Raw genomic sequence first — 19,712 nt, 5'->3', positions numbered from 1 at the left:
CGAGCACCTCCTTAACCGTATGATCAAACTTACCCATCTCTCACACTAGTACAGTTGCGTTATGCAGTACCGGGCACAAAGAGGCCTCCAGTTTCATACCCTGCTCTAGTACAACCATGCTATGCAATACAGATCACAGAGAGACCTCCAACTTTATACGCTAGACCTAGGGCTCCATAGGTATCTGCTCCATTTGCTTTGAGGACACCTAGACAGTTTTCATAGTTGGGTATATCGTTGAGCCAAGCTCTTCGAAAGCTCATAGAGGTTGGGTAATTGACAGCTTTTGCTCCTAGACCATTGCCTTAGCCTATCCCGCCACAGTTTAGGATGGATCTACACTGTGCATATCATTAGGAGTCAAGGCATGAGACTGATTGTTATACTGCTTTGAGGCACGCCATCCAGGACTTGGTAGATCAGGGTTTGGTTCACTTGGGTTAGCCAAGTGTAACTAGTAACCCTCTACCAACCCATACTTCGCATGCAGTCTCTTCGCCGGCCGACAACATACATTTCATAGATTTCACTAAGCCTGATGATTGCATTCACATGCTGAGTTGGGATGATTCTAAGCCAGAGCCTATAGTAGTGGATGAGAGCTATGATCTTGATGGAGTGATCTCAGACCCACAAGTGTCTGCACCATTTAGACTGATTCCTGACACACCACTAGTGCAATTGACTAGGGTTGGGTCATTGATTCGTTCATGCTATAGCGTTCAATCTCCATTTATATTGAGTCGAGATCCTAATGAGATGGTTACTCAGGATGTTTAGTATGTCATTGGTGGAGGCAAGGTAGTACGATAATAGCCTCCCACAATTGCTAAACCTCTAGAGAGTGATGCCACTCGAGAGGAGATCAAACAAGAGGATGATGAGATTTTGAGGTAGCTCTAGAGCACTTAGGCCCGCATCTCCATTTGGAGTCTTTTGGCATCATCTACTTCTCATCGAGAGACACTGGTCAGGACGTTGAGTCGGATACGAGTTGAGACATCTACCTTCCTTGAGAGATTGATCCATATGTTGACAGCTGATAGGGCCACATGCATTATCTTTTCTGCTGATGATTTACCCCCTAGGGGTTATGACAATACCCTACCTCTCTATATTTTTGTTGGTTGTTCCGGGCATCGAGTTCCATTTGTCATTCTGGACAATGGCTCTGCCCTGAATGTTTGCCCTTTAGCTACAACAGTCACTTTTGGCTTCGAGCCTTCAGACTTTGAGCCATCTTCTTAGATAGTTCAAGCCTATGACAGTACACATAGAGAGGTTTTGGGTACATTGACACTGGACTTGCATATATGCCCATTCATATTCCTTGCTTTATTTCAGGTTTTGAGGATTCCCATATCCTTTAACCTATTACTAAGTCGGCCTTGGATCCATAGAGCAGGAGCTATACCAATTTCCCTTCATCAGAAGGTGAAGTTTATACATGAGGGCAAAGTCATTATTATACAGTCTTCTAGAGACACTTATTCTACTTCAGATCCAGTATTAGAGATTAGTCATGGCGACGATGACCTATTTATGACTGGCTTCACCTTTGATGAGATACAAACTGTGGAGGTTGAGCAGTTCTGTAGAGATCATTTAGCACTTCCCTTTGATGAGCACGGTAGGATAGTGATTTTGGACATGATGAGATCTATGTCTTTCTTACCTAACTTAGGTTTAGGGCGTCGTCACCATGGCTCTAGGGAGTTCATTGCCATAGTTAATCATGATACTCCTTTTGGTCTTGGTTTTGTTCCTATAAAGGTTGATTATAGATACATGGCGCTTCTACGTAAGGAGAGACTCATAGATCGTTTGCTCCATAGGCCATTTGACTATCCTATTCACTCATATAGGATGAGCTTACTAGATTATTTTATGAGGGCACCAAAGGCACAAATGCATTCGGAGAGGATCACTAGTGGACTTAGTGTTGATAAAGAAACAGAGTTTCAGTGTTTAGTTCATCAGTTGTAGTTGAGTGACGGAGCTCTTAACACTTCCACTTTTGTTTTGGTTACTTGTCCGTCTCTAGACCATATGAGCTTATTGACGCTTTATTTTCCAAAGGGGACTGATGAGTATGGGACATTTGTTGAGATTGCAGGCATGATAGATGAGGTTATTCCGCATGACGAGTATAATGATGAGATGCTCATGGTAGACATGAGTCATATTACTGATGATGTTCAACCAGAGACTGCTTCTTCACTCGATTTGTTTGGGGTACTTGCTATCAAGATGGTTGAGGATGTTCAGCTTGTCCTTGCTCCCAGACTGCTTACTATTGTTACTCATGATGATGATGTATGTGAGGCATTATTAGCCCAATTGTGGTAGAGTCTGAGCATGTGAACCCACCACTGTCTTTTGATGTATTGCCAGGATTTGTCTCCCATTATGATAATGTACTGGCTCTTTCTTCATATAAGGATATGAGTCTTTTTTAGTATTTTCCTGTCTCTTATGACATCACTTTATTTGCACTTCATTTACCCACACCACAAATATTTGATATAGATGATGAGATTGTACAACACGATTCAGATGAAGACTTTTTTTCTACTTTTGATTTGAGTCCCAGTTATTAGAGAGTTTCACCTACCGTAGGAGATGCTGAGATTGTTGATTTTGGTATAGCAGACTAGCCTAAGTGGTTGAGGATTGGATTGGATTTGTCTATAGACGAGAGGGATAGCCTCACCCAATTATTCATATCATATTTGGATGTTTTTGCATGGTCTTATGAGGACATGATAGGCCTTGATCCATCCATAGTCCAACATCACTTACCAATTCTACTTCAAGTCAAACTGGTTAAAAAAAAAGTTGAGATGATTACATCCCCATTCGAGTTTGCAGGTGAAGGAGGAGATTCAAAAGTAGCTTAGTGTGAGATTCTTATCAGTGGTTAGCCAATGTCGTCCCTATTCCTAAAAAAGACGACAAGGTAAGAGTTTGTGTTGATTTCTGAGATCTCAAGAAGACCAGTCCCAAGGATGATTTTTCTCTTCCTCACATCGATATGCTAGTTGATAGTACAACAGGTCATTTGATGTTGTTCTTTATGGATGGGTTTTTCGGGTATAATCAGATTCTGATGGCTCCAAAGGACATGAAAAGACATTTTTCATTACCAAGTAGGGTACTTACTACTACAGAGTGATGTCGTTTGGGTTGAAGAATGCATGATTTACCTACCAGAGAGTAACGACCACCATTTTCCATGATATGATGCACCGAGATGTCGAGGTTTATGTGGATGACATGATAGAGAAATCCCAAGATAGAGCAAATCACCTAGTAGCTTTGGAGAGGTTCTTTGAGAGGATCAGACAATTCAGATTGAGATTTGTGAAACCAAGGTTTGGTTAATCTTGATTTTGATGATAACAAAACAAGGTTTAGAACTAATGATCATATTTCAAGTGTAATTAGGCAAGACGACTTCCAAAGTGGCAATCCAAAGACAAATCAAGCCAAGAAAAAATCATGAAGAAGAAGACCACCTCAAAGAGAAGAGTTTTTCAAGACCAAAGCTTCTTAAGATCTCTTTGTAAGGTTGTTGGTGCACTAGGACTTTCATGCATTTCATTCTTTATTTATGCACCAAAATCATCCAATAGTAATATTGTTTTAAATATCTTAAGAATTGGATTATTTCATGTTTTCAACTAAAACCTTGTGTTAAATGATTTTCAAACTTGTGTTAAAAGGTTTTAAGTTGAAAAATGTTGAGTGTTGAGCCAAAAAATGGCTCAACCGGTTTAACCGGTCGATCGGTTGTGCTCGTCTGGTCGAGGACCGGTTGAGGGAGGTCAAAAAATTTCTCTCTCTTCCAGTGGCCTTCTCTTCCCGGTCAAGGTTGAACCTCAACCAGTTGAGGTCCGGTTGAGGCCCAACGGTCACTTTTCCTAACGGCTAGTCAACTAGTTGACCCCTAACTCGACCGGTCGAACCCTAACGGCTAGTTTGACTTTTTTTCTTCTATAAAAAGGCTCCAATATTCATTGTTTCATGAGCTTAACCTTCCCAAATCATTCTTGAATATATTTGAGCCTTGGAAGAGTGTTTTTGAGTGCACCATTGTTTCATAACTTGCATATCTTTAGTGCACCATTCAATCCTAGTTTTTCTTGTATCTTTGAGCCTAAAGTTCTATTACTAGGATTTTTGTGAGATCAATCTTTGTATATCTTTGAGATGAATTTTCTCAAGTGAGGGGTATCACTTGAGAGGTTGTTCAAGAGTGGGATAACTCTTGAAAAGTGTAAAGGGTGCTTAGAGCCAAAAGTCCAATATGGTGAATTGGAACCATAATCCAATTGTAAAGAGATTGGAAGCTTGGTTGAAGCTTCAAGATAGTGGAACCCTCACTCGGTTAAGGGGTTGAGGAGAGTGGACGTAGGCAAGGAAATGCCGAACCACTATAAACTCTCATGTTTGCACTCTCTCTTCCCTAACTCTTTTAAATTATATGCAATTGTGTTTATTTTGTTTATTATATATTTGCATATAATTGTCTCTTATTTTTGCATAGTTTAAATTTGTGAAAAAAAGACCATCACCCTATTTACCCCCCCCCCCCCCCCCCCTCTCTAGGGTGATTACCATAGTTTGAATTAGCCTCAAATTCCTAACAAGATTGAATCCCAAGAAGTGCACTTTTGGAGTGACTTCTAGGAAACTACTATGATACATGGTTAATGAGAGAGGCATAGAGGTAGATCCAGATAAGATCAAAGTCATCCTTGACATGCCTGTGCCAAGGACTAAGAGAGAGATCAAAGGTTTCTTATGAAGACTTTAGTACATCAGTAGATTCATTGCCAAATTGACAAATATCTATGAGCCCATTTTCCGACTCTTGAGGAAGAGTCAACCTACTGTTTGGGATGATTAGTGCCAACGCGCATTCGAGAGGATCAAGGAATATGTGTTGTCGCCTCTAGTTCTGGTGCCTCCTACACCAAGTCATCCCTTACTCTTATACTTATCAGTTTCAGATATAGCCTTAGGATGCATGTTAGCTCAGCTCGATGATTCGGGAAAAGAGCGAGTTATTTATTATTTGAGCAAGAGGATGCTAGACCATGAGATATGTCATGATTGAGCGCTTTTGCTTGGCATTGGTTTGGGCTACTCGGAGATTGAGACATTACATGACAGAGTATTCAATACACTTGATATCTCGTTTAGACCCTTTGAGATATTTGTTTGACAGGCCTGCTCTGATTAATCGACTTATGAGATGGTTGGTACTCCTGACTAAGTTTGATATTCATTATGTCACTCAGAAGTCTATCAGAGGGAGCATTGTTGCGGATCACTTAGCCTCATTACCAATTTCTGATAATCTCGTTTAGTCTTTTCTAAAAATCAAAATTTTCACCAACTAAATAAAAAAAAAAAGCGAGTTACGCTATCGAGTGGGAACGTATAGAGCAAAATACGAGGTTCACAATAACATAAATATGCAAAGTGAAATTCATATGGAACGTGGCTTTGAACCAAATATGCTCTAATAAAAAGATGAATTTACTTTTTATGTTTAACTTCTATTTTAAAACCACAAAATCAATATTTTACATTGAATTTATCCTTTGAAAACATGACTTTAATATCTTTACATTAAACTTATTCCTAAAGTAGATGAGTTGGATACAAAAAAGGTCATTTAATTTATTTTTTTTGTATAAACAACGCATTTTTTTGTTTTATATATAAAAATCAATTTACTTTAAATTCATGTTGTTGAACTTTATTTTTGAAAAAACGAGTTCTATATAAAAAATCAATTTATTAAAGTTTTTTTTTCTCAATGTGAGCCTAGTATTTTTATATTGAACATGTCTTTTAAAAATATAATATTTTTTCATTAAACTTAAGTGCTATTTATTGTATGGCTGAATAGAAAAAGTTAAAAAATTGTTTTTTCTTATTTAATTAAAAAATAATTTATTGATATCAACCAACATAATTAAAATAAATTTATTATCAATAGATTCAATTTAATTATTTTAGTTGATATCAATAAGTTACTTTTAATTTAATATTTTTTTAAAATTTTTTTATTTAGTTAAAAAATAAACATCATCTTACTTTTTAATTAGATGAACTCAAATTAATTTTTTAATATAAAATTTACTTTTTCAGGGTTATTTTAAACTAAAATCATTTTGTTCATAAAAATGAGTTTTACATAGTAGGTTTTATGGAATTCTCAATATTTTGATAATTACCCTAGTTTAATAATATTTTTTTAGAGAGAAAAAAAAAAGAGAAAAAACGAAAAAAACCCTCCCAAAATGTGGCCATCAAGGATACAAAATGCTCGAGGGTTCAACAATTCGTCACTAAAATTTTTTAAAAAAGAAAAAGAAAAAGGGAGGAAAGTCCAAAAGCACCAAGAGTAGGTGCTCCCACCACGCGTACAATTAAGAAACCTCGCCTATCAAAGTTTTCGTGCATTAGCCTCATTGTACAAGTTCCATCAGGAAATAATCACAAAAGCGACCAGAAAACGGATGGTCTTGTTAAATATTGTCTTTTCTCGCTCTGGGAAGTTTCCAGTCTTCTCTTTCCTTCATTTTTCTGCTATACGCTTTATTTGGATTCTGAGAAAATTCGACGACTAGGGTTTCTTACGATTCCACTTCTTCACAACCACTCAAAGGATTCCTCTCTTGCAAATGGGATTGTGGGATTCCATTTTTGATTGGCTCCGGAGGTAAGCATTTTATTGTTTTTATTTATTCATTTATTTATTTTATTTTCTCTCATTTTTCAAATTTTGTTGCATTTGTAATTCTTGGAATCTGGGCAAGATGGTTCTATTTGGTTGCCAATAAAATTGACCGGGGGGAAATTTCCTAACTGTGGCATCTTCTGCTAGCTAATGCTTGATACTTCATTGCTCATTTTCTTTTGACGTAATGTTAGATGCTGAAAAGGGGTTTCGGTTCAGGACCAGCCTATATTATATGACAAACCAAATGAAGTTTTTTTAGTAGTGCAATGGGTACACATGAGAACATGTTAATACATATATCCATTTAAGTAGTTGTTGTATGTTATTTTCCTTTCTACTTTTTATGGTCCTATTTCGCACAAAATCCATTGTATCGAGAGTTCTGAATGACAAAGTTGCTATCCTTTTTGGGACTATGTAAATGAGGATTCAAGGGCCTCTTTCCAAACTGTTTTGAAAACAGTTTTCTAATTCTCCAGAAAAACACTTTTAACAATTAGAAAATAGAAAACTTGTTTTCAAAAAACATCTTTTAATTATTTTTGGTTGTTTTCTTTTAGGGTTATTTTAAAAAATTATTATACAAATATGGAGAATGATTAAAAAAACATAACATATAAGAGTTATTTTTAAAACATATTTAAAGATATGGAAATAAGTTAAAAAAAAATTTAGGTTCTTAAGCAAACATTTGTTCTAGAAAACATCATAGAACAGTTTTCAAAAATTGTTCTCGAAAACTGTTTCCAAAAACAGTTATCAAATAGGACCCAACTATCACTAATAATTTGTTCTATTCAGTTAATAGTTTGATCATGATTGGGTCTATAAGCCTTTCACGTTCACACTATATTTATGGAGTGGTAATGGATCTCCATCATCTTGCTTTGGTGGTCTTTTTTCCAGACCTAGCAACTAGGAGGCAGATATTCTGGCTGAGATAGGTGCCTTGGTTTTGGACTTTTATAATTTCGAGCTCTCTTACTCTCTTGTCAGACCCAATAATTTTAAAATAATAAAAACAATAATTTAATTAATGAAAAGGTGTGAAATGTAAGAAGAGAGGCGAAAAACTGATGCTCTATTCTCAAAACTTGAATAAAGCTTCTCTTGGTGTTTATTTTTATGGTTCAAGAATACATGACAAGAGTCTAAAAGATGGTTACAATTTGTTCTTATGGTCTAACTGAACCTAACAATTCTGACAGCTAATCTTTACATAATTGCATTTTAACTATTAACCATTGAGCTAGTCATCATCCTACATTCCCCTGTAAGCTTAGGGGCCAAGGATGCACCATAATCTTAGCTCTAAGAGTGAGAAACCTTTTATGGATGAAGGCTTAGTCATGATGTCAACATGTTGGTTTTCTAAGGGAACAAATTAAACTTATAGAGATTTAGTAAGGGCACATTGGCGTACAAAGTAATGAAGAAAAATAAAAGGAGAGAAAGATTGAAGAAAAATGTGGAGGAAAGAAAATAAAGAGGAAAAATGAAAGGAAGATAGATTGAAGGAAAATAAAAAATAAATATAAAGTCAATAAATTATTTTTACATGGTTCTTTAAATTTGTTTCACTTATTTTTCTTTTTTTATAGGTTCATTTTAGTTATGTTGGTTGATATCAACTTGTTATTTTTGGCTGGATAAAAAAAAAAAAAATATTTTGGCTTTTTCTATTTAGAGAAAAAACAAACACCATTTAAGTTTCTAACTAATTTTAATTATATTTGATTTTCTTTTATGTTTTTTTACAGTGAAACCAAATATGAGAAAATCATTTTTCTTATCATTTTTTTTCCTTGATACTTTCCAGGAACCAAGCATAGCTATAATTCATTAACCTCTAGAAGTAAACAGATTTATACTCATAATTTGTTCCAAATCCCATATTACAACCTCAATAAAATCCTAGTCCCTAGTTTTTTTCATAAGGTACCTACACCACCACAACCAGAAATCCCTAACTAGAATCTATATCTAAGTTGGTTTAAGAATATTTAAGTGCAAAAAAGACAAGCTAGTGACAAAAATGTGAATATTAGTTATCAATCATAAAAATATTTGATGATATTCAATTCAAACACAAACAAGTATGCACATCTTTCTTACTCTCCCTAGATACAATCAAATAAACACCCTATTACCTCTACTCTTCTTATCCTAATTTTAAAATTGCACATGTAAAGTGGGAGCTGTATGAAAGGTATGTGATGGAAAAGAAGACAAAATTTTAAGGCAGCAATACCATATCCATAGTAAAAACTTTATGTTCTTCGGAAAGTGAAATGATTATCCACATAAAAATACTTAAGAACAAAATGACACAAGTTTTTCTTCTCTCCCTTCCTCAAAAGTTACTCTCTCCCATCCAGTCAAGAAATTAGTGAACCTATGAGAGATATTCATGATTTGTTTCTTTCTCTTCTCTTTGTATAATATTTATCATGTGTCCTACATGTATGTTGCTCTATATTTAAGATGAGATACATACGTATGATTTGTGTAATGTTTCACATAAAAGAATTGTATTTTATCAATATATTTTATCATCTATAATATTTTTAGATGGTGAATGGAACGGTACTATGTTGTTCTTTTCTTTAGACTATTGATGAACTCTATGTGTTTTGAGGTTTATAATGCAATATAAAGATGTAGCTTTAGCTTATATGCAGAAAATCAAGAAGTGAAAGATGGTAAAATAATCCTCTAGCTTCTTTTTAATTCTAAAAACTGATAAGAGTGAGATTGTTAGGTGCTGATATGGCATCATCGTTTCTAGATTCTATTAAGATTACCAGTAATCCTCTAGCTTCTTTTTAATTCTAAAAGCTGATAAGAGTGACTTTGTTAGCTGCTGATATGGCATCATCATTTCTAGATTTTATTAAGAGTTAGTTAGGCTTGTTAGAGAGTGAGCTAGATTTGTTTGTTTGTTGATGAGATAGTTGCATGGTTATTAGAATTTGTTACAAAGGGATGGTTCCAGATCTATACAAAAGATTTATCTATTGGGAACATTTAGTATAAAAGAGAAGTAAATGTAACATTCAACTCAGGTTTTTTCTTTCTTTCCTTTTTTTTCTTTTTCAGAATGACAATATGAAATTTCCAAATCCAGAAACAGAAACTCTCATAAGATATCTCTTTCTCCTACATTTTCTCCCATTGTTTTTCCTGTTTAAATGCTCCACTTCCTGGCTAGGAACACTGAATTTCTTTTCAAACATTCTTGCACGGCAACCTAACATTTTTAGCCACTTTTTGGCATCAAGTGTGAAGAATTTTTGTCTGTATCCTATTAGTGTAGTTTCTTCTACAAATTTTCAGTTATCTGTCAGTGTAAAAGCAAAAAAAAAAAAAAAATATGTTTTAATTGACTACTAAGTACTTTAAGGACCATGACTATGCATATAGATTTTAGTGTTTTTAAGAGCTATTTTATTTAAACCTTAAAATCTAACTTCTAGATGCTTATTTTACATTTTGGACGCTTAGTAAATTGCTTGGTTATGCTCTATGCCAAAGATGCTAGTAGGTGGCTGTATGTCACAAAATTCTATTTAAGCAATTTGGAATTTACAAATGAAAAGGGTGGCGTGTATGTGTCCTTAATTGTTTTGTCTCTTGATTTCAGCTTCCATGATTTGTATTTGTTGTGCAGTTTTTGGCTTGATGTCACATCCTTCTGCATAATTTATTAGTGATCTCATTATTCTTATTCTAGAAAATTGTTTTATTTCATCCTAGAAATATGGAGAATAGAAGCAGAAAACTGTTTCATATACAACATGGGGTTATGATAGATATTTTTATTTTTTCAGAAAGTGAATGGAATTCTTCCATTTTAGTTTTGTGTCTTCTCATTTAGAATGGTGGCCCAACATTTGTGGGTGGGACTCTATGCGTGATAGGGTTTGTGTGATGATTTTTTCCCCATATTTAGTTAATGGAGTTTTGATATGCTTCCACAGATTTCTAGCATTTAAAATAAAATGTAAGAAAAATAAAAATTTTCAATCAACTAGTAACTACGTATAAGGACCATCGTTATGGACACTTAAAGCATAGTTTAAGGAGTTACTTAACTTGTCTTTTCAAGTAATTGCTTCAAACTATTCATTATTTATCCCTTTTTTATACTTAATAAATAAATATGATTACACGCCATGCAAAAGTTGCTAGCTCACTGGTTTTGTCTCACAAAATTCCACTTAAAGCAATTTGGAACTTCCAAGTTAAGCAAACATGACACAAATATAGGGAATCTTGGATCACTCCATTCCCTATACTTGAATCAGGTTAGGTGCATGCAAAAATTTTCTAAACCTCTAGATCCTAAGCAATGGAAGCAAAGTAAGCAATTATAACAAAACACATCTAGATTAAAGTGCAATAGAATACAATACTTCAATTTGGATGTTACCAAATCAAATCTATACGATAAAGTTGAAGCTTGAAGTATCCGAAGGTCACCTAAGATCTTCCGTCCAATGTCTCTAGCTCGATCTTGGCACTCCAAAGGTGGATCTTTGGAAAGGGGAAGGCTATGGATCTCTTCTCTTTGGAGGTAGAAGATGACTAACTTGAAAACCCTAACCCCTAAGGGGGTATTTATAAGGTTTCCTAACTAGGCTTAAGTGACTTAAGCCCACCAAGGCTTGAATCACTTAAACTAACCCAAAATGGGTCTAAATTGATTAATTAATCTCAGGGGGTACTCTAATTAATCAATTAGTCCAATCCAAAGATCTTTTTCATTAACTTATGTGCAATAATTGCCAAAATGCCTTTATACACAAAAGTGAACCTAGAACCAATCCAACTCTCATAGACCATGCCATCAAGGTATATGAGCTTGAATGGAAACCATTAGAACCCATAGGAGTATTGGTTCCCTCATAATCCAATTCTGAAGTTGATTCAGCATCTCACTACAAAAAATCAACTACTCTCCAATACCTTATGTAAATAATAACGAGACCAAGGTCGGGTTCATAACCTACTACCTACTGCATGCAGACTCCCTATGAATTGGTGTCCGTAATCTAACAAGGTAGTGTTATCACCTATCAAGATTATCTCTCTGATCTTTGAGTTATAGATCGTCTTTATCATTTGATCAATTTACATACTCTAACTCCAAGGCGAATATGTCAATTTTCCACTAAAGGAAATGTTATGACCATGGTCTTCTAGATCACATATATTTTAGATCATCCAACTGACTCAAACCCATAAGATATGATAGTGCTTCTATTAAGAATACCTATTGTCACCCATCTTCATCAGTAGTTACCCAATTCATGGGGATATGTGACCACCTTGGGTTCTCACCCATAGTTCAAAATCTCCTGTTGATTTTGGCATATACTCAATATCCTCTCAAGGTTGACAATCCATGTAGTATAGTAACTTGGTGAATCATGGCAACCGATAACTTTTTGTCATGAATCGTCGTAGGTCTTGTTCAATATGCATCACAAACACTAGTGCACTCACTATGGAAAAACCATCCCGATGACCAAGACAAGTCATCCCTCCAATTAGGAGGTAGTGCACTATAATCTCAAATGGATTGCCTAAATCCATGAATCGACTATGGACAACTTATCATTCTGCAAGAAACTCATGATTTGAATCTTTTGTCCAACTCCTAATGCACCCAATTATGTACAATGCAAGTGATGTGGGCATGTATGCTTAGATAACTAATTAATGCATATAGGATAGAGGGAAACCAAAAAACTTGAATAAATAAATTATAAATAAATCTCAATTTGTTTTATCATGTTATGCTAAGGCTCAATCCAACGACTGACACAAGCATTCACCCCCCATGCACTTGCATATATGTTTTTGTGTGTAGTATCTCAAGAGGGTTAACATCATCTGGGTTGAGCTTGAATTTCAATGATTGAATGGCTTGAAAATGTCCTTGCTCATCTTCTCTATGCAAAGAAAAAAGAGCTGACCTCTTCTTTGGATTAATGCAGGGCCCTTTAGTATTGTATGACTATTGTTGTTAACAATAATGGAAGTACGTGTTCAAAGATATAATTTTTATGAGTGACTTTGAGTTCAGATACTTCTTAGATTTTGAATGAAATTCTCCTTTCTCCTTTACTTGTGCCTAGGCAGGACAAGTCCAACCATGCACAAACTTCATCACATCCTTAAATAAAAAGAAATGTTCTGTTTTATCCAGTTAGTATCATATTTTTCATAACAGAATATTGATTTCTCCTTATTTATGAAGTCCTCCTCGCTTACCTTGTCTCCATATCAGCTTATTTTATAAACAGGAAATGGAACTTTCTCTTATAGGCCTTCAGAATGCAGGAAAGACATCTCTTCTTAATGCCATTGCTGTGAGTGAACACCAAATCTGTGTGATTCCTTTCTGTTATTGTTTAGTGATTTTCTTTTAACCATGATGCTTTCATAACCAGACAGGAGGCTACAGTGAGGACATGATTCCAACTGTAGGTATCTTTATCCGGGGTTAAATTGAATTTCACATTGTATGATCCTTAGTTCTTAGATATCTTATCAGGGATTCTTGGCTCTGACAAACAGGTGGGTTTCAATATGCGAAAAGTTACAAAGGGAAATGTAATAATAAAGGTTTGGGACCTGGGAGGGCAACAGAGGTTTCGTACCATGTGGGAGCGTTACTGCCGAGGTGTCTCTGCAATTCTGTAATATCTCCAAGCCTCTTAAACTTTCTCTTATCTATCTGTCTATGCATGCACGTGGCACATACACAGATTTTCTCATTCCAGAAAACTAATTCACATCAAGATCTGCCCTTTTTATTCCTAATAGCTGCATGCTAAAATCACTTTTGAGGTAATAATCCCTATACAAAAGACAGTTTTCATGAACTTATTTTGCAATATAGTTCTTAATAGAGAGCCTTAATGGTGCTTAAGAAGCAGTTTTGACTGCTGCTACTGTGAAAACAAAAATAGCAAAATTTCAATTAAAATTATGTCTCTTGTTTGGAACACAAGAAATTGATGTCTTGTCAAACAATATCATAATTCCAAGAAATGAAAACTGTGTTTCCTTTTTATCTTATTGGAAGTTGTGTTTTGGAAAACAAGAAGCACATTGTCCATTCATCTTACGCATGCATTGTTTCAAAATTGGGGTTCTGGAAACAGGAAGAAAGAAAGAGAAGGGGATACTATCATTACAATGCTAATGATAAGCACTTCACAGGCAGCATTTGATGTACTCCTTTGTGTGATTCTATTTTCATGCTAAAACAAATGAGACCATAATTGGAACAAGGATCTAGTTTGTTTTTTTCTTTTCTTTTTGTTTGCTTTTTTTTCTCTCTCTAACGGGATATTTCATGTATTGTTTGGTTGCTAAGTAGATGAAGAAGATAAAATTTGAAATCTTACAGCAACCATGCCATTCCATTTAGTTGTAAGATTCCAAAGTTTCTCTGTTCTTCTCCTCCTACTGGTAGGAGGAGCATTAGAATCAATCTGATATGGGTATTCAGGAGGGCCTAACACATGCCTCCATGTTGGATACACTGCTGTCTTCAAGTTGACTCACCAATTTTTTTCCTCCTATTTTTGACGGATGCAAAGGCAGGTATGTAGTTGATGCTGCTGATAGAGACAGTGTTCCTATATCTCGAAGTGAGCTACACAGCCTCTTGACAAAACCATCCTTGACTGGAATTCCTTTACTTGTTGTTGGCAACAAAATTGACAGGTCGGAAGCTCTTTCGGAGCAATCGTTGGTGGGTCAACTGTGAGTTCAGAACCAGACGAGTTTTCAATAAAATCATTTTTGATATACTATTTGCCTCGATGGCAAACCTTTTTTTATATTTTGTGTTTTGACATATTTTTTTTCCTCCTTGGTGGTGGTTTTCAGAGATCTCAAGTCAATCACAGGTAGAGAGGTGGGTTGCTACATGATCTCGTGCAAGGATTCCGTGAACATAGACCTTGTAATTGATTGGCTTATCAAACACTCAAAAACACCAAACTGATCCTATGATGTGATATGTATGCCCTATTTCCTAGTTTGATTAAGGATGAAGGTGGAAGGCCTTAGCCGCCCAGAAGCATGACTGCTCATACTTGTGTGTGCATATACTCATTACATCTATTTTGTTGCATTTATGCACCAAAAAGTGCTTTGTAAAGTAGTGACACATGACTAAGTTGTTTTATTATTTATTTATTTTATTTTTATTATTATTATTATTATTGTCAACTTTTTTCTTTTCTTTTCTTTTCTTTTCTGTTCTGTTTTCTTTGGTGGTCAGATAATCGTTGGTGCTGCTAATTTTAATATAATCAATAAGCTCTTTTTTCCTTTTTTATTTATGAATTCTATTAAATATTAAATTAAAGGTATATGCCGATACACAATCTACTAATTAATCTATTTCATTCACTTACTATAATTATATCGTCTCTTTCTTTTTATAATACCTTAGGGGCTAAGGAGACTATTTTAATAAAATTTAACTGTCTCAATTCCCAGGCGAGTGCATAAAAAATTTGAGTTCCTTTTGGGTTTCCTTTTGATCAATAATAATTGTAATATTGTCATCATATCGTATCATCATACCGTTGTCATGTTTGAGTTCTTTATAGGTATGTATGATTACAACTCAGATTGTTTCCAATAGTTTTAGAGGCATATTTGGTATTACTTCTTTGATCACAACAACGATAATATAATCAATATGAGCGTAAAACTTACTCAAAGCTAAGCTAAATCTTGTGCTCTTTTTGGAGTGAGTGTTCACAAATCCCATATGTTAAAAATAAATATTTGTCATTTTTTTTTAAGTTATGACTGAGGTCCATCATTCAATGTGGTGTTTTTTTTTATATATGCATTTTTTTTATTAATTTACTTGTCTAGATCATATTTATTAGTAATTCTCGTGAATAAAAAATTATAAGGAAGGATGTAAGAATCGATTTGAGGGTGATTCTAAAAAACGCTTTTAGTTTAAAAAGTGTTTTTGAAACTATAATTTTTATTTCTTATGAACAATTATGTTAAATAGGTTTTTCGTTCTCTTGTATTGGAAACCTTTTCTCTTTAAATTTATTGCACTTCATCTTCTGTCCGTGGGTTGCTGGTTCTGGCGTGATGGCTTCTGGTTTTTGTGGCCACAACAGCTCTTTTTCCAAATTGATTCATATACCTCCTTTTCTGAAACTGAATATTTTTCCTCATTAAGACATACTTTTAGGATATAATAACTATTTTTTATTTATAATTATTTAGCTAATAATCTATACAATATTTTTATATCAAGTTGTATTTTTGATAATTAATATATTACTCTTATATTCCTCTTCTAGTTTTCAATGATTCTAGTAAATGGTTTTAACCTAAAAAAAATATTATTTTTAAAAAAGAAATAGGCGTTTGAAAAAAATTGTAAAAATAAAAAAATTACTTATAATGTTTGAAAATCATTCGTAATATTGTTTTGGAGAAATGTTGGATAGACAATTTTTCTAAAAACACTTGTATTAAAAATACTTCGAACAAAAACACTTCGAATAAAAACACTGTCTAATACATTTTTAATTATAGATTTGTAAATAAATCATTTTAAATTTCCAGTTATATTTGTTATGGAATGGTTAAATTAATTTTATCACTTAAAACTTAAAAATGATAGGAACAATTTTTCACTCATATTAACTTAACACTATGACTTTTAGCACTTATAGTAGAAATGAAAAATATATATAAAATATTTTTTTAATTGTCCATAAATTGGTAAATAAAATTTAATACCTAATTTATACATCAATACTTTGTAATCATATAATAAAAATATTTCGAAATTATTTTTTTACTCTAATTTAAAATTGAAACAAGTATTTGAAAAAAAAATTCAAACAAAAATAAAATTTATAATACTCGTCATCCATTCATGGAATTGAAATGTTTGTGAAAGTCAATTCCTAACCCATTGAATCTACATTCAAGACCATGAAACATCTTAAGTCAAAGATCACTATACACTCCCATTTTCTATTAAAAAGACACAAAATTAGCATAGGTCAAATAAAATTCTAACATTCAGAATAATCATTTACAGGTTTTGATATCAAAAATTTCAATGTAGCCACCAAAATAAGAATGGCAATAAAAAACAATCTCCATCATAAGTTAAGGCATAAAAATAGTATGTCCAAATTTCATAGAGTCAAAGCTTCCGCTGATCAATTGAGACACGTCACTCATTTGTATGAGACACGTCACTCATGCGTGCAACCTTAATAGTCTCTTCAAGTAATTTCTCTTGTGTAATTTCAAAGGTTTATTCTATAAATAATTGCTACAATTGAATTTGATCTTAATTTTTTTTACTAACAAGGTTAACATATTTTGATTTTCGCTTCATCATTTCTTCACTTGACTTTGGTATAGAAACAAACATATTTGTGGACAAGTAAGATGTTTCGATATTTCAACTCTAATTCCATGCTCAAGTGATCCTCAAGGAATTATATCATCAACATTCAAATTTTGTTTTTTAAAACACCTTTAGTAAGATTTCATGTTGCTCGGTATCTTCTAAGGAGAATGGACAACTTTTCAGAATTTTTAATAGACATGTATCCAAGTTAAGATGCTTGCTAATGTGATTAAACACTTTCAACATCATAAAAAACAAATACTCATAAAACCTACATACAACCATGAAAATCCCTATTAGAAATTTGTGGCTTTAAATAAGAGAATAATTTGTAATAAATAATTTATATCAATGGTTTAAAAATTGGATTGGACTGGTTGGTTCAACCATCAATTGGTGATTTTTTCAATTTAGTTTATACCTTGTTTTGATATTGAAATGGCCTTGAACTACTTGAATAAGCCATTGGATCGATGAATTTTTTAAACCAGATGGTTCTTTAAGAACTTAACAATTTCAATGTTTTTTCTTTCCCCTAGTCAAAACTATGTCGTTTTGATGCTACTTAGAACAAAATGATGTAGGTTCATTCCCTTACTCTAGTCTTCAACACTAGCAAGCTAGCAACTTGACTCTCCAAATCTAAGAAACAACACCTAGTCTAAGAGTTTCTTCTTCAATCTTCAATTTGATGCTAGCGTTAACGCCCCATCTCTAGCAAGTAAAGGAGGATTGTTGATCACACGTTGCTCAAAAGTTCTACTATTTCTACAAACTGCAAAATTTTAAAACAATTACTAGTCTATCACCCACATTAGAAAACCGCAAATTTTGTCTATGTCTATATGCATATATATACATACATATATATGTATGTATGTATTGTGCATTAAAATCCAAACTAGCATACACCCAGATGGTAGACTCACAAATATAGAAAACCTATATGAAAATAATATTTTCCTTCTAAAACTATGAAAAGACTAAAAACTGAAGAACTAGAAATAGGACCAAACAAGAAACCCATTTGGAAAAACTCGCTTTTGTTGTTTGTTTCAAATTCAATTTATGGAGGAAATATGATAAGAGAAAATGTTGAGTGGTTTTACCTTCTTTATGAGATTTTATGTCCTAAAAAATGCTTTCCATTTTGAAATTTATGAGGTTAAATTATTTTGAGAAAATAGATGAAAAATAAAATTTATTTTCTTATAATTATTTTTAATTTTAATAAAATATAAAATATATATTTATGACATCACTAATCCTATTGTAATTAAACCATCGACTCAACTAGTAAACTATGAACCAATAACTTTTCCCATTCAGCAATCGCTCTGGTTTATTCTATTGTAATTCAACCATTAGTAAACTATGAACCAATAACTTTTCTCATTCAACAATCGCTTTGGTTCTAAAAACATTAATCTATATGGAAATAAATAAGGATAAACAAAGCAATGCTTCTAGCAATAAAGAAAAGAAAAGGAGTGCAAAGGATTTATATATAATGATGAATGAAGACAAACATAATAAAATATTATGGAGTTAATACTATTTTATATAAACTTCATCCATATTTAAATAAAAGGTCCCTATGTTAGAGGATCAAATGCTTATCATAATTTCACCTACTTTCATAATATAAAATAAATCATGCAAATTCTTTTTTTTTAAATATCTCCAATATGAAGCAATTTCTTAAACAATCAAGATGAAGAAAATGAATATATGAAAAAAAAAAAAAAAATCTATAGATGAAGAACAAAATAATCAACAATCAAGTGTGTGGCCTCCAATATGTACACCCAATATACAAATTATCCCAAGAATAAAAGAAAAATAAAAATGAACTGAGAATAAGATGAAATCAAAGCGACTTACCAAAGTATGGACACAATTATGGCACTTGTCTTTTAGCAATCTCCAAATCTTCCTTCGAACCAAGCCTTCACCCAAGCAAGAAATTCTTCTCTCTCTTTCTTTCTCTCTCTTTGAAATTTGGTGGAGTTTCCCCTCCAAAATCACCAAGAGAATCCCCTTAAAAATTGAGCTCCTAAGGCCCTTTTTTGTAGGGTAAGAAATGGTGGAGATTTAGACATTTGTCGTCATCCTCTCCAAAGCTCAATTCTCCTTAATACCAAAACTAAATCCGAAGGTCCTCTAACCCATAGCATAACTCACAAAAACTAGCTTAAACCATCCTTGGGAACCCCTAAAGACTACCACAAAAAAAATGGGGGCTCGAAAAGAGGCCAAAACACCTAAAATTCTATCAATCGATCGAAGGAAACAATTAGTTAACCAATTGAATTGGTTCACCTCGACTGATTTAATTACTCCAAAAGTTTAGGGAAGCCTATGATGTCGTTAAAGTCATGTTATGGATCTAAAAACTACCTTTAAAATGTTTCCAAAAGTAGCTTAAGAGTCAATGTCAAAGTTGGATAACGAGTAGACGGCTAAAGAGTGCAAAGAACGAATAAGTCGAAAGGAATCCTACACACATACTACAAG

The 19,712-nt window shown here is 33.5% G+C and overlaps 1 protein-coding gene across 1 annotated transcript; it reads left to right on the top strand.

Moving 5' to 3' along the window:
- The first annotated feature begins 6,374 nt into the window (after window positions 1-6,374).
- Window positions 6,375-15,000, top strand: LOC100244974 (ADP-ribosylation factor-like protein 8c). The gene is made up of 6 exons (XM_002276016.4): window positions 6,375-6,739; window positions 13,056-13,137; window positions 13,219-13,251; window positions 13,346-13,467; window positions 14,381-14,542; window positions 14,669-15,000. The coding sequence occupies exons 1-6, from the start codon at window positions 6,702-6,704 to the stop codon at window positions 14,784-14,786; spliced, it is 555 nt and encodes a 184-aa protein (XP_002276052.1). The 5' UTR covers window positions 6,375-6,701; the 3' UTR covers window positions 14,787-15,000.
- The last annotated feature ends 4,712 nt before the right edge of the window (window positions 15,001-19,712 follow it).

Source organism: Vitis vinifera, chromosome 14 (assembly GCF_030704535.1).
Source record: "Vitis vinifera cultivar Pinot Noir 40024 chromosome 14, ASM3070453v1".
Lineage (NCBI taxonomy): Eukaryota > Viridiplantae > Streptophyta > Magnoliopsida > Vitales > Vitaceae > Vitis > Vitis vinifera.
Note: the sequence above shows the minus strand (reverse complement) of the source record. Positions and strands in the feature narration are given on the sequence as shown.